The following is a 12,302-nucleotide window of genomic DNA, read 5'->3' as shown; positions in this document are numbered from 1 at the left end:
CCACTACGAAACCCTGCTCACCAAGATTCTCCATGCTCTGGGAAAGCAGAGCCTCAAAGGTGTGCAGGCTATAGGACTCGGCGTCCATGCCCTTGGCCAGAGTATTCCTCAGATGCATCTCGTACTCCAGGAGCAGTCGCGAGGTGGGACTGCCCGGTGTGGGCGTCACATTGGGCGCCTGCTGATGATGATGCTGATGCCGTGAGGCACGCTGATGGGCAATCGCCTGCTGCAGCTGTTGATGATGCGCCTGCTGCTGCTGTTGCTGCTGCTGCTGTTGTTGCTGTTGTCCCGAGGACTGCTGCTGACCGTAAGACTGATCCTGATCGGAATTGCCATTACTGGAACTAGGAGTCGTGGCATAGCACTGATTATCGAACATCACGTTATCCGAGGGCGGCGAGCCCTCGATGCAGCTGCGCTCTCGCTCCAGCTCCAAATAGAGATTACGCGGCGGATAGCCGCGTCCAATTTCATGCGAAGATCTGTTGTGTACAAACAATGTGTTTCAGTTAGCATTCGAGGAGAGCATTTTCGAAGAACGGACACCCACCTTGAGCCGGAGAAGCGCGACGACTGACTGCTGGCCCGACCCATCGTGTTGTTGTTCATGACGTGATGACCACCGCCAACGCCCCCGCCCATTCCCATGCCCATGCCCATGCCCATGCTCATGCCGTGCTGGTGCATGTGCTGCGGTCCCAATGTCTGGGCCGCATTGGCATTATAGTAGTTGTAGCGGCGTCGGCCCATCTCGGGCGAGGTGACGGGCGACTCGGTGCTGGGCATCGGCTTCAGCATGCGCTTCAATGTGCTGGTGTCCACGTTCATGTCCTCCGTGCTCTTGGTCTTGCGACGTGTATTGTTGTTGATTACATTGTGCTGGTGCATGTCGTGCGAGTGTGCGTCGCGTGTCTGCAACTAGAGAAACAGGGGGAGAGAGGAGACCAATGAGTGGGTGAATAATGGCCAGATTTTGCGACAGAACATACCATATCATCGCCAAAGTCCTTGCTGCGTGTGCCCGTCGACTTGGAGGACGAGGTGCATGTGCCCACATTTTGATGGAGGCCGCCGCCCGCTTGGGTGCCCTCGCTCTTGGACATATCCATGTCCATCTGGCAGGCGGCCGTATCGTCGCTGCCCACCTGAGAGCCCACATGATTCTGGGTGCACATATCCGCATTGCCACCCGCATTGCCCACCCCGGTGACAATTACGCCCGGGGTATTGGTGTTGACCCCAGCATTGGCCACATCCAGTCGTTCCTGCTGTCCTTTCATCTGACGCTGCAAAGTGTCTGTGTGAAGGGAGAGAGGAAATCGTGGATATTAGAAGGAATTCTTTGGCATTCTTTGGCTTTGGTTGGCTTACCGCCTTGGCTTACTCCCGGCCCACCGCTGGCCACATTGTCGTACAGCGAGGTGCTGCTTACAGCACTGACCACCTTGCCGCTGCCACCCACCTGCTGCTGCTGCTGGCCATCGACATCGGTGATGCGGTGCGAGCCAACGTTGCGCGGCAATGTGGATGAACCTGCAATGAGGATGGCGGATGAGTTTTGATGGGTGTGGGGATGCGTGGTGGGAGGACAGGACTTGTCGCCTAATTGCTAAAGCTCTGAGTGTTCATTCATTCATTGATCTTCAGATCTTACAGGTTTTGTTTGCAGGGAAATCAAAAGAACAAACAGAGGAAATGAAACGTAAACTTTCGGGGGCCGGAAGAGAGAGAGAGAGCTGTTCATCATCGTGGTACACAGATGGTGCAGATGATGGATGTATTTGCTCTCTGGTGGACCTATCCCGGTATTTTTTGGAGGGCGGGGGGTTTTATAGTTTGTTTTTTTGTTTGTTTGTTGGTTGTGTTTGTTGTTTTGCTCTCACCTCTAACACGTGGATCGGTTCTCAGGCGCGCATACTGTTCGGCGGACATGCAGGTGCATTGGGGCTCCTGGCGGACGCGCGACGGCGACGCCGGTGTGCTGAGAGGCTTTCGCTTGGCCTTCACCTTGCCCTTGCCCGGCGGATCCAATTTCAGCGAGTACGACGACGAGGCCTTTCGTGAAAATTTGAAAGAAGGCGACTGTAAAACGTCGCACTATCATTAGGTTAGTTGATTGGGGATTACAAGGTTCTGTGTGTGCGGTTTTCTCTCTTCTCTTCGCTATCTCTCACTCTTTTTCTGTCTCTAATACCTCTCACTTTCTCATCCTCAGATCTTTGTGGAGATCTTTGTGGGCACAAGCTGGCGCCTGGCGAAACTTTCACTTTCTTGAGGTGTGTTTCTGTGTTTGTGTTCTTTTAGAAAACATATCTTACGAGATCTACTTGAAGAAGAATTATTTTTGGGGTGCAGAAAGAAGGTTTCGAAGCTTGAGCTTTGGGTGCTTAAAGCCTTGATCTACGGTTTAGGCATACAATATATATCTAGATAGTGAAAGCAGTTTTAGTAGTAATAGTAATAGTTTTAGTAGTAGTAGTAGTTGTAGTAGTACGAGTAGTAGAGTGTAGGACACAAACGAGCATTATATATGTACATATATTATATACTATAGATAGTTTATATAGTTCTGAAATTTGCTCCTAGAAGCTGTTGTTCTTCTCTTCTCCTCCTCTCGATGTTCAGCGCTCAGCGCCGCCTTAGTAACTGATTCGATAACTTTTGATCTAAACATTGACTTAGCCTAACATTGTTAACATTTGCTTTTGATTATTGGATACTCTTCAGAACTTCAAAATTGAACTTTGCTTTTTGGATTTCGTAATTTCTGTATTAACTTTAACATTTTATTGTAAGCCATGTGCGTGGTGTTGCTTGAATATTCGTATTCGTATTCGTATTCGATTCGTTTTTGTTTCGTTTTTGTTGGGTTTCAGAAACCTCCATGGAAGCGGTGCGCCTTCAAGGCGATAAATGATGCTCCAAGAATATACTATATATGTATATATCTAAATATATAACTCTGATTCTGTTACTGTTACTGTTTCTGTTTCTATGTTTCTATGTTTGCTGCTGCTTCTAGTATTTCTGATACTCATTCAAATCCTCACTGGAGTAAGATTGTTTTTGATTTTTGAAAATTGCATCGATTCGTAGTAAACCGCCCACTTGCATGGGATCTTCGGATCGGGAGGAGCGGAGGATGCGGATTGGCTGGACACGGGAGGACGACTCGGGATGGGGTTTCGGTTCGGATTAGGGCTCGTCGGAAACGGATTGTAGGGGATAGGTAACGGTATTGTAGTAGAGGATACGTGCGATTGTTTTAAAGCGTTTTGCGTTTTTCTTTTGCATTTTCCATTCCATGTACAAATTCCACAAAATTATTTACATTTCAATCATTGATCATCAATCAATTTGTATGGGTTTCGTTTTCATTTACATTTTTTGTTTCGTTTTTTTTTTGGTTTTTGCAGAAATTTTGGTTTTTTGGTTTATGGGCACACGTGAAATGCAAACGAATCGTGTTGAAAAATATATTTATACATACATAAATATATATTTAGAGATAGTTAAATAAAATTATTTGTTAGAGATAATAAAAGCATTTCGAAGGGGTGGGGCACGGGTAAAGAACGGATATATCATATCACATATATATATAGATATATATATATATATATATAGAATATGGATTTATCAGAGACACAGTCGGTGGGGTGTACATTCGGGGGTTTATTATAGAGGGTATTGTTGTTGTTGTTGTTATTGTTATTGTTGTAGTTGTTGTTGAGTTTTGGTTGGAGTTTTTTGTTGTTGGTTGGAGGTGTTGCGTGTTTTATTTTTATATATATTTGTTAACATTTTATCGATATTGATTTTCGGGACAGAAATATCCGTCGGTATTCATTTTTGGGTATCGTTTTGTGGTTTTTTTTTTGAAAATGTTTTCGAATTGGATGTTTCGTACGAAAATGAAATGCATCAAAAATGAAACATTTTTATTTGTATTTTGTTTTTTTTTTTTGGGTGGACATTATATATTTTTAGGGGGATATATTGTTTTGTTTTTGGCGTGTTTCGAGAATGATTTCGAAAAATGATTAGAAGAGAGAAAAAGAAATGAAAGAATATATAATATAAATACATTTAACAAATTTTAGTGTGTGTGTGTGTGTGTGTATGGCCGTGTGTGAGTGTGGTGTGTGTGTGTGTTTCGTGTCTGTCTGCGTTACATGTTCTCCGGATCGGATCGTTTCCGCTGTTGCATCTTCTTCATCGTATCTTGCACATGAATGAGGCACATACATATACACAAATGGTCCCAAAAAGTCTAACGACTTTTGGTCGGAGTCCCCCCCACAAACATCGAAAAAAACAACAACAAACTAAAATTATTGAGAGTGAAAAACGAGAGTGGAATCTGGGGTTGGGGTGGGTAGAGTGGGTTGGTGGGTGGGTAGACACATAGAGCAATAAAAGTTTACAACAAATACAACACTCAATATGTGTGTGTTTGGGTGTGATTCTGTGGTGTGATCTTATAGGTACATGCCCGACAAAGGGGTTTTCCTTGTGGATCTACTACGATAAACATATATCTTTAGCTGCGATCAAAAGACACATTGGGTGACAGAAAAAGAATTACGATATGTGTGTCTGTTTGTGTGCGTGTGTATGTGTGCGGTGGTGTGGGTGTGACACAGTGGAAAAGAAATAATATGAAGCGATACTAACGTATTTTTTTACAATGTAAGATACCTGCAACATATGATGCGCAAAGTAAGAAAAGAAAATGAAATCATTATTTAGACGCTAGTCCAGACAGTTTATGTTTGACTACTATTATATTATAGAATCTATTAATATTTATAGGCATATGTTGTATGTCGTGTATACATGTGTGTGTACAGAAATGTTGCTGGAGGTTCGTGTATGAACAGGAGTATGAATAATGACAATGGCTATTCCACGAGTCAGAAATTAAGTTTTTGAGTCGATAAGATATAAACTTTTTCCATCTTAGACATTTGTAAAGCCAGCATAAAGAAAAAGCCTTTTCTCCCAGTCTATCTTCTCCAGTTTGGCTTAACAGTAAGTCTTGAGTTTTCATATAACGCATTTACTCAAAGAGAGTGATCTCTCCCAGTCAGTCTGCAAGTCAGGCTTGACGTCGTCACCACATCTACTCTCTTTCGAGGACCATCCGTTTGGCAGTATGTATGCACACGTGCAGAACTTTACATTCTCTGAGAGCCGGGAGAGCATGGATGGTCCTCAGCACAGCGGACGATGTCACCTTATCACTAATTTCACCTTGCTCATGTAGAGCGCTCCACTTCTTGATCTTTTTCTTACTTTTCAGCTAGTTTTTCTTTGTTCTATCCTCTCTCACAGCGTTGTAGGGAGTTTTTTCTTCGTGAGAACAAATCCATTCAAAAAATGTGATATGTTAATCTGTTATTTTCTCTGATATTCAAGCGCTAACAGTTTGAAGTTTTAGTGTAGTTCAGCTTTAACTAACGGACAGTCGTAACGGACAGTATTACATAGGGTTTATTCCTAATTTGATGAACAAGTGAATTTCCTTCTATTTATTTTCTCTCTCTCAATTTCTGACAATCAAAGTGAGTGCATTTCTCAGTCTATGTGTTGTGTGTGTGTGTGTGTGTGGGGGTTTGTGCGTGTTCTTGTATGCATGTGTGTGTGAGTGTATCTCTACAATTTCTACTTTACTTTTGGCCAAATTCTTCAACGATTTCAACTAGAAACTAAGTAATTTTCAATTGGGGAATACCAAAAAAAAAAGAAAACCATTAACAAAACTCAATAAAAAAGGTGTTCGAATATTTTCCTCGCGTTGAAATTTGTTCTAATTATCGGAGTACAAGGAAATAGTTATGGTTTGTTTTTTGTGCGTGTGTGTCACAGAGGGAGAGATGGACAGTGACTGCTGCTGAGCGAATGAAGAGCTTGATTGTGATTTATTCTTTAGATTTATCGAGTGTCGTGTGGCACTGTGGAACCTTGAGTTTGATTATGGGATAAATTTATGTAAGCACGATTATAGACAGACAGATGTATGTATATGCAAAGCAAACATCATTATCATTATCAGCATCATTATCAGCATCATCATCATCATCATCATCATATCATATCATCTTCAACGTAGTTAATATCTTGGGCCGGCTGCCATCGCCATTCTCTCTGCTGTACGAGTAGTACGAGTACTGTATGTGTGTTTCATTGTCTGTGTAAGTTCGTTGGGTGTTCTCGGTTCTTTAGTTCTTTGGATTGATGGGTGAGTGGCTCAGATGGGGGGAGGGGGGTTCGATGACAGTGGTGGTTGGTGGCTGGTGGTTGGGGAGATGCTTTGGTTGTAGTTTTAGTTAGTACGAGTAGTAGAGTGCTTGAGCTGGCGGGGGCATGATTAGCCAGAGACGAAGGGTGGGTGGCCACGGGGGCCCTGCCCCAGGCCATTGTTTTAGTGTTGTATTTAGTGGGGTGGTGGCTGAGGTTTTTCGGTATATTTCGGTATCGGTATCAGTTGAGGTTTTGATTTTTTTAATTCAATTTTTCTTATTTTTTTTCTCTTTTTTTGTATTTTTTTTTTCATTTTTTTTTTGCGCTTTTGTTGTCGTTGCTATGCAAAATGGTTTTGCTCGCTTTTTTGTTGTTTGTTTGTTGGCAGACTGTAAGAGAATACTTACACAGCACTCTCGGAACTGTTTGGCATCGATGGGCGATGTAAAGTTCAAGCCCCAAGTGTCATTTGTCATGGGATCCTTCCAGTAAACGAAGCACTCTGATGCCTGGCCAATGCGTGTACCTGTGTTTGTAGGGAGGAGCAAGCGGGAATTAGATGCTCATTCGGAGAGGGGAGGGCGGATGATGTGCACTCACCTGGCTGCACAAGTCTCACATCGAGTATCTTGTCCACCTGACTGTTGTACGCGGTGATGTGAAAGATGCACTCGGGCGAGTCCTGAATGCAGGTGATGTTCACAGGAACCAAATCTTCTGACACTTGTTGCCACTTAACGGTGCCGGCTCCGCTGGCTGATACATGGAAGACCTCTGCCCACAACCTGAACGAACTATTGTTGGTTAGAAATACAATTATCAAAGATTGATCAAGATTGATTGTAGAATTAATCCAATTTTAATTGTTTGGTAAGAGGAAAGTTTTTCAAAACAAAGAATCGCATTTGTAGTTGTTTGTTGTTTTAGTTATAGTTGTTGTAGTTATAGTTGTTGTTTTTGCAGTTGTTGTTGTTGTAGTTGTTGTCGTTGGAGGGAAGGAAGAGTTGAAGCAGGAGAACATTTGTTGTTGAGTTTTCGAAGTGGGTTTTTGTTTTTGGCCGCATTTTGTGTGTGTTTTGTTGTTGGATTATTGGATTAAGGTCGTAAGTTAGTTTGTTAGTAATTGTTTTTTTGTTTTGTTTTGTTTTTTTTGAGAAAGAAAGAAAAACCAGAAGAGAAACACAATTAGTTGGATTGGAAAAAAGTTGATCGAAAGAGCGGATTCAATTGTGGTTCTAGCTAATTGTTCAGTTTGTTGTTTGGTGTTTTGTTGTTTGATAGGCCCACATTCGGCAGTCAGAGAACTTAAACAGAGTCAAAGGAGAGTGGAGGGTACTCAGAGAGGAGGGGAGAGAGCCTCTATTAGAACGCACCTCAGTAGATGACCGTCGCGTCGTCGGGAACTCTGCCAGGGTGAATCCTCATAGCGATAGGCCTTGCGCATAAGCGGGGCACAGGAGCAGCTCAATTTGTTGCCCATGGCGCAGTTGGCGCAGCTGCCCGCAGATCCTACACAACAATATAGAAGATTATATTTGTTAACAGATAGAATAATGGCTATGTAAGAGTACTTACCTTTACCAGAGGCACCCCGATGTCACCACATTCCGCTCACGTCCGCCTGCGAGAGCGCCTGTCCGCGATTTAACGACTGCGATCGCTGATTGTGCCGATGGCCGTGGTAGCGACTTCCTCGCTGGAAAGATTAAACACATGAAATATGAGTAAATCTATCAAATATCTGTTATGTTTCTTCGGCTGTAATATTCGAAAAAACAGGTCTTTAAAGCAACCCACACGCCAACGCTTATTATTATCATCATCCACACATAACCGAGCGACCGCAGAGGCCGAGAGGTGCGAACGCCGCCGGTGCAGTCCACTCCCCCATCACTCCACTCGGCGGCCGCTGCACAGCTAAAAAGCTGTTGTGTAGGTGTCAAAAACAAAAGAAAATCCACAACGCAAACGGAACGATGTAAAGCGGAAAATGTGCTTTGAAGTTTTTGCTTTTGATTTCGTTCTCTGAAGTGCACATTGCAGATGCAAAATCTCTTTTTATGGGGGGATATAATTTCCACAGATATTCACTCTGTCTGCCCCATATGTCTGCCACATGGGGGAGATGGCTATAGCTGTGATTAAAAATACATATACAGCCGTATAAATGTATATATCTATTTATGTTTACATCATTGAAACGGGCGCGGAGACAGAGACACCTGTTTTATCGAATGGATGTTGGCCATTCAGTTGCCGGCTTCGCTTCCTATGTGGATTGGCTTACTCGGATTGCGGTTCACAGATTGCGGCTAAAAGAGATCTTGAAAACGCCAAAACAACATCACAAATGCACGCCACAGACTCAACTAAAAGACGCCGAAGAAAAATCAAAATCAAATCGTTTTCCATTCACACTCTCGCGGCGGCCCCAGTCGGCGGCTCTCGGGGCTCTCTCTTTTGGCGTCTCGTGAGCGCCTCCAACGCCCACACAGCCCGCATTCTGCTCAAGAGATCTCTCAGATCTCACAGATCTCTGCTGGGAGATATGTTCGGGGGCCCACAGAGTGATCATCAAGTGGACCACTAGACAACGACGACGACGACGACGACGACGACGACAATGGGAATGGGAATGCGAATGGGCATGGGCATGGGAATGAGAATGGGGAAAATGGTACCACATCTCTCTCTCTGTGTTTTCCCTCTCTGCGTGCCACTGGATGCACGTGTTGTTGTCAGAATGTATTTTTAAAATCAATCAAAAGGCGAAAACAAGAGCGGAGCTCTCAGCTCTCGCAGCACTCTCATGGGGAAATGCAATTGGGATTGAAGGTGACACACATTTCGGGGCGATGAGCGACACATCGAATTGGTTCATCAAACTGTTGACAATATTTGGCAAGTGATGGATATTTTTATAGGGGGGAAAGAGGGACATTCTCGTTAATTTAAGAATGGATAGTGAATGGGTACTACAATTCTTTGAAGAATAATTTTTAGGGAATAAGATGAAGAAAGGAGTACTTGAAAGAAGCAAATACTTGAACATTTGTGTATATTTCCATGGGTTATGCTGAAGTCCTAGAAAACTAACAATAAATGAACACTTCAACCATTTCTATGAAGCTATAATATGTTTAGTATACCCCTCGAGGTTCTAAAGATGCTAGTTTTTGACAAAAACGTAAGGATGGTATATAATTTGCGCATATTTTGGAGGTAAGGAAAAGCTGGAAGCAGAAGGCTCTTTTTAGATTGAAGAATTCTTAATGGGTTCTTGGGTGTCTGTAAAAATACGATTTTCAGCACACTTCCGAAAACCTCACAGCCGCCCTTGTACACATCATCATCTCGTATAACTCACTGGATTTTGACTGAAACTGTCTTTGATTTTTAAGGGGTTTTTTTGAATGGACAAGTAATTGCTATTTATTTGTCTGGAAACATATACACACCTCCACATGACCCCAGCCATCGGCGTTTAGTTTGGCGGCTGCCTCGACACTTTCCTTGGCGCCCATTGCTTTGTTTTAGTTTTTCTTTTTTTAGTTCACGTTTGGTTGGTTTTATGTTTTTTGTATGGAAATTGTTTCGCTTTTCGTTAAGTTTCGTTTGTTGGGGGGCTTTCTTTATGGTTAAGTGCTTTCTCGATGCAGAGAAAGACCGGGGGGAGGGAGGAGGGTGGGGGGCGACTCGAGGGTCGGGCAGATGTCAGATGTTATTTATTTTGAGGCCCAGCAGGGAGCCAGGGAGCGTTTGCGTTTTGGGGTCCTGGCTCTGGTACTGGATTCTGGCCAAGAGACTCCGCTCAATGTATAAATATTGAGCGGATTGACGTTGACGTCGTTCCTGCCGTCACACTCTCTCGCACAGACTCTCTCTTTTGCTCTCTCTCTCTCTCTCTCTCTATCACTTTGTCTCTCTGTGTTGATTGAACGGGAGAGAGAAAGGGATGCTGGTGGCTGGATGCCGTTGAAGGCGGCTTTCAATCGACTTTCGTCAAGTTGAACACGCTAACGTTGAAAGCAGTTAAATAATAGAACAGGAGCACCGCATCCAGCACCTTCCCCTGCGCCTTCTGCATGCGTGTGTTTGCTTCCAGAGTCCGCTTCTCTGGCTCCTTCAGCCTGGTATGTGGTTCCTCCTATATGACGCGTGTGGTCCTGCCTTCCGTGCGTCTCGTCTCGTCCCTCTGTGTGTGGCGTGTATTATTTATGCAGCAGAATGTTCTTGCTGCCGATGATTCTGCTGCTTCTGTTCCTTCTCTAGAGAGTTTTAGCTTTTTGTTTGCTTTTTATGGTTCGGCTTTTTTCCTTTATAATTTTTTTATGTGAATTTTTCACTTTTTTTGTGCTTTTAAACGGTGCGTATGGTTAATGTAGATTTCGCTTTAGTTTTTGGTAATTCTTTTGAGTGTTCTTTCAAGGGTTGTGCCTGCCTGGGATCTGGATGTTATAGTTAGGGTTTTGTTGTTTTATCCATCAGAGCTTTTCGATTTGGCAACGCCTTTCGGGGAGCACGACCACAAAAAAAAATGGTTACGTTTTTCGGTAATTTCGAGTTATTTCCGAATCAAAATACAGCTTTAATTAAAAATCACTATTCGCGGTTTAGTTCGAAATACATTTTTGTTTGATTTTTGTTATTTTATGCAAGAATTTAAGCTTTTTTCTTTTATTTTTTTCTTTAGTTTTGGCCACAACGACAGGGAGCAGGTTCGGTTCAGATGATGGCTCTGTGTATTTTTGTGCTCTGCCAAAATACCTACAAAACTTGACGAAACTCGAATGTTTTCACTTGACGAAACAGGAGGCTGGCAGAGCACAGCAGCAGCAAAACATAAGGGAGAGGAGCAGAGCTGAGAGATGGGAGAGCAAAGTAGAGCAGAGATGAGCGTCGAATTACAGCGACAGCCGAAAATTGCTCCCTCTCTTCCCCCTTTCACTCTCTCTTCCCCGCTCTGCTGCTGCTGGTACTGCTGCTGCTTATCCCGTTGTTGTTGCTGTACAACATATATTTTAATTTCGATTTCTTTCTTGCTTATCCTTTACTTAGTATTCCTCTTCCTCTTTGCGCTTCTCTTCTTCTCATCGCTAGGTATATGTGTGTACATGTCTGTGTGTGTGTGTGGTCTTAGCTTAGAGGTATGTGTAGTTTCCCCATCCCATCCCGTTCCGTTCCGTCCCCTCACCAATCCTCATCCTCCATGTCTTTCGGTCTTTGCCGTCTGTCTGTTCCGTCTTTTCTGTCCCTATGCGACTGTGTGTGTGTGTGTGTGTGTGTGCCTCTAAAAAAGTTGCATAAATCACCACACCTTAATTTACTTAAATGCCATTTCTTGCACTCCCCCACACCCCTCGTCGTTGTGACTTTAATTATGTTTGTTTTCATGCATTTCGGTTAAACTTTTATTTCATTCGGAAAATGCCTCGTGGGCGTTTTTTCCACCACAGTCCACAGTCCAAATGTGTGTGCTACACTTTTTTTTGGTTTGGTTTCTTGTTTTCTATTCCATGTTCACTTCCTTACAATTTCGTTATTATTTGAAATTTGATTTTAGGTTAGAATTTAAGTTTGTTAAGTGCGTTGCGTTTGGATTCTCGGTTTTTTCTATGAGGGGGGGTTTCGTTTTTAAAGCCTAAATAGTATTTTTCAAGCAGAGGCGCAGTGGAGAAAAAACGACCAGCGCCAGCCACAACCGTCGACTTCGAAATTCGTTTTGACTTTGCCAGGAGCAGCAGCAGCAGAACAGAAAGGAGCAGAGCAGAGCAGTGGCAGAGCAGCAAAGATGCTGTGACGTTAACAGCGACGCCAGCTGCGCTGCCTTGCTGCAACTGTTGGAATGTGTGCCACACATTTTTTCGGGGTGGCTTTGCTTTTGTTGTTGCTGCTCCTGCGGCGCTGCCCCTTCTCTGCTTTGCTTCGTGTTAGAACGCATTTTGTTACATTATTTTACATGCCGCTGCCGCTGCCACTGCCACTGCCGCTGCTGGATGCTGTGAAAGTTTTAGCCATTTTGCCTCGCTTTTAATGTCTCCCCAATGCATATG

At 43.5% G+C, this 12,302-nt stretch overlaps 2 protein-coding genes across 12 annotated transcripts in view; both read right to left on the bottom strand.

Moving 5' to 3' along the window:
• sif (still life) overlaps positions 1-7,754 on the bottom strand; it is a 95,394-nt gene extending 87,640 nt beyond the window's left edge. For 6 of the 11 annotated variants that reach the window (XM_033383700.1, XM_033383701.1, XM_033383702.1 and 3 more), the window contains exons 1-9: positions 7,623-7,754; positions 6,850-7,043; positions 6,657-6,775; positions 4,681-4,704; positions 1,887-2,085; positions 1,375-1,536; positions 993-1,300; positions 554-921; positions 22-485 (exon numbers count right to left, since the gene is read on the bottom strand). In XM_033383700.1, the coding sequence (XP_033239591.1) occupies positions 22-485; positions 554-921; positions 993-1,300; positions 1,375-1,536; positions 1,887-2,085; positions 4,681-4,704; positions 6,657-6,775; positions 6,850-7,043; positions 7,623-7,729 (1,945 nt within the window). In that variant the 5' untranslated portion in view covers positions 7,730-7,754. The remainder of the gene's footprint in view (positions 1-21; positions 486-553; positions 922-992; positions 1,301-1,374; positions 1,537-1,886; positions 2,086-4,680; positions 4,705-6,656; positions 6,776-6,849; positions 7,044-7,622) is intronic. The other 5 variants (XM_033383706.1, XM_033383707.1, XM_033383703.1 and 2 more) reach the window with 3 other exon arrangements.
• A 74-nt stretch (positions 7,755-7,828) lies between these two features.
• LOC26534338 (uncharacterized) lies at positions 7,829-12,006 on the bottom strand. Its single transcript, XM_015187615.2, has 3 exons — positions 11,782-12,006; positions 9,708-10,697; positions 7,829-7,945 (listed from the first exon to the last, which is right to left on the bottom strand). The coding sequence occupies exons 2-3, from the start codon at positions 9,771-9,773 to the stop codon at positions 7,847-7,849; spliced, it is 165 nt and encodes a 54-aa protein (XP_015043101.1). The 5' UTR covers positions 9,774-10,697; positions 11,782-12,006; the 3' UTR covers positions 7,829-7,846.
• Between the last annotated feature and the right edge of the window lie 296 nt (positions 12,007-12,302).

The sequence above is a fragment of the Drosophila pseudoobscura genome, chromosome X, assembly GCF_009870125.1.
Source record: "Drosophila pseudoobscura strain MV-25-SWS-2005 chromosome X, UCI_Dpse_MV25, whole genome shotgun sequence".
NCBI classification, from domain to species: domain Eukaryota; kingdom Metazoa; phylum Arthropoda; class Insecta; order Diptera; family Drosophilidae; genus Drosophila; species Drosophila pseudoobscura.
This window is presented reverse-complemented; position numbering and strand designations above follow the sequence as displayed.

Excerpts from the sequence above, each read along its gene's own strand:
- LOC26534338 (XM_015187615.2), bottom strand. The coding sequence starts at position 9,773 with ATGGGCGCCAAGGAAAGTGTCGAGGCAGCCGCCAAACTAAACGCCGAT. Across the intron at positions 7,946-9,707 it reads ATGGCTGGGGTCATGTGGAG|CGAGGAAGTCGCTACCACGG; the intron begins GTGTGTATATGT and ends TAATCTTTCCAG.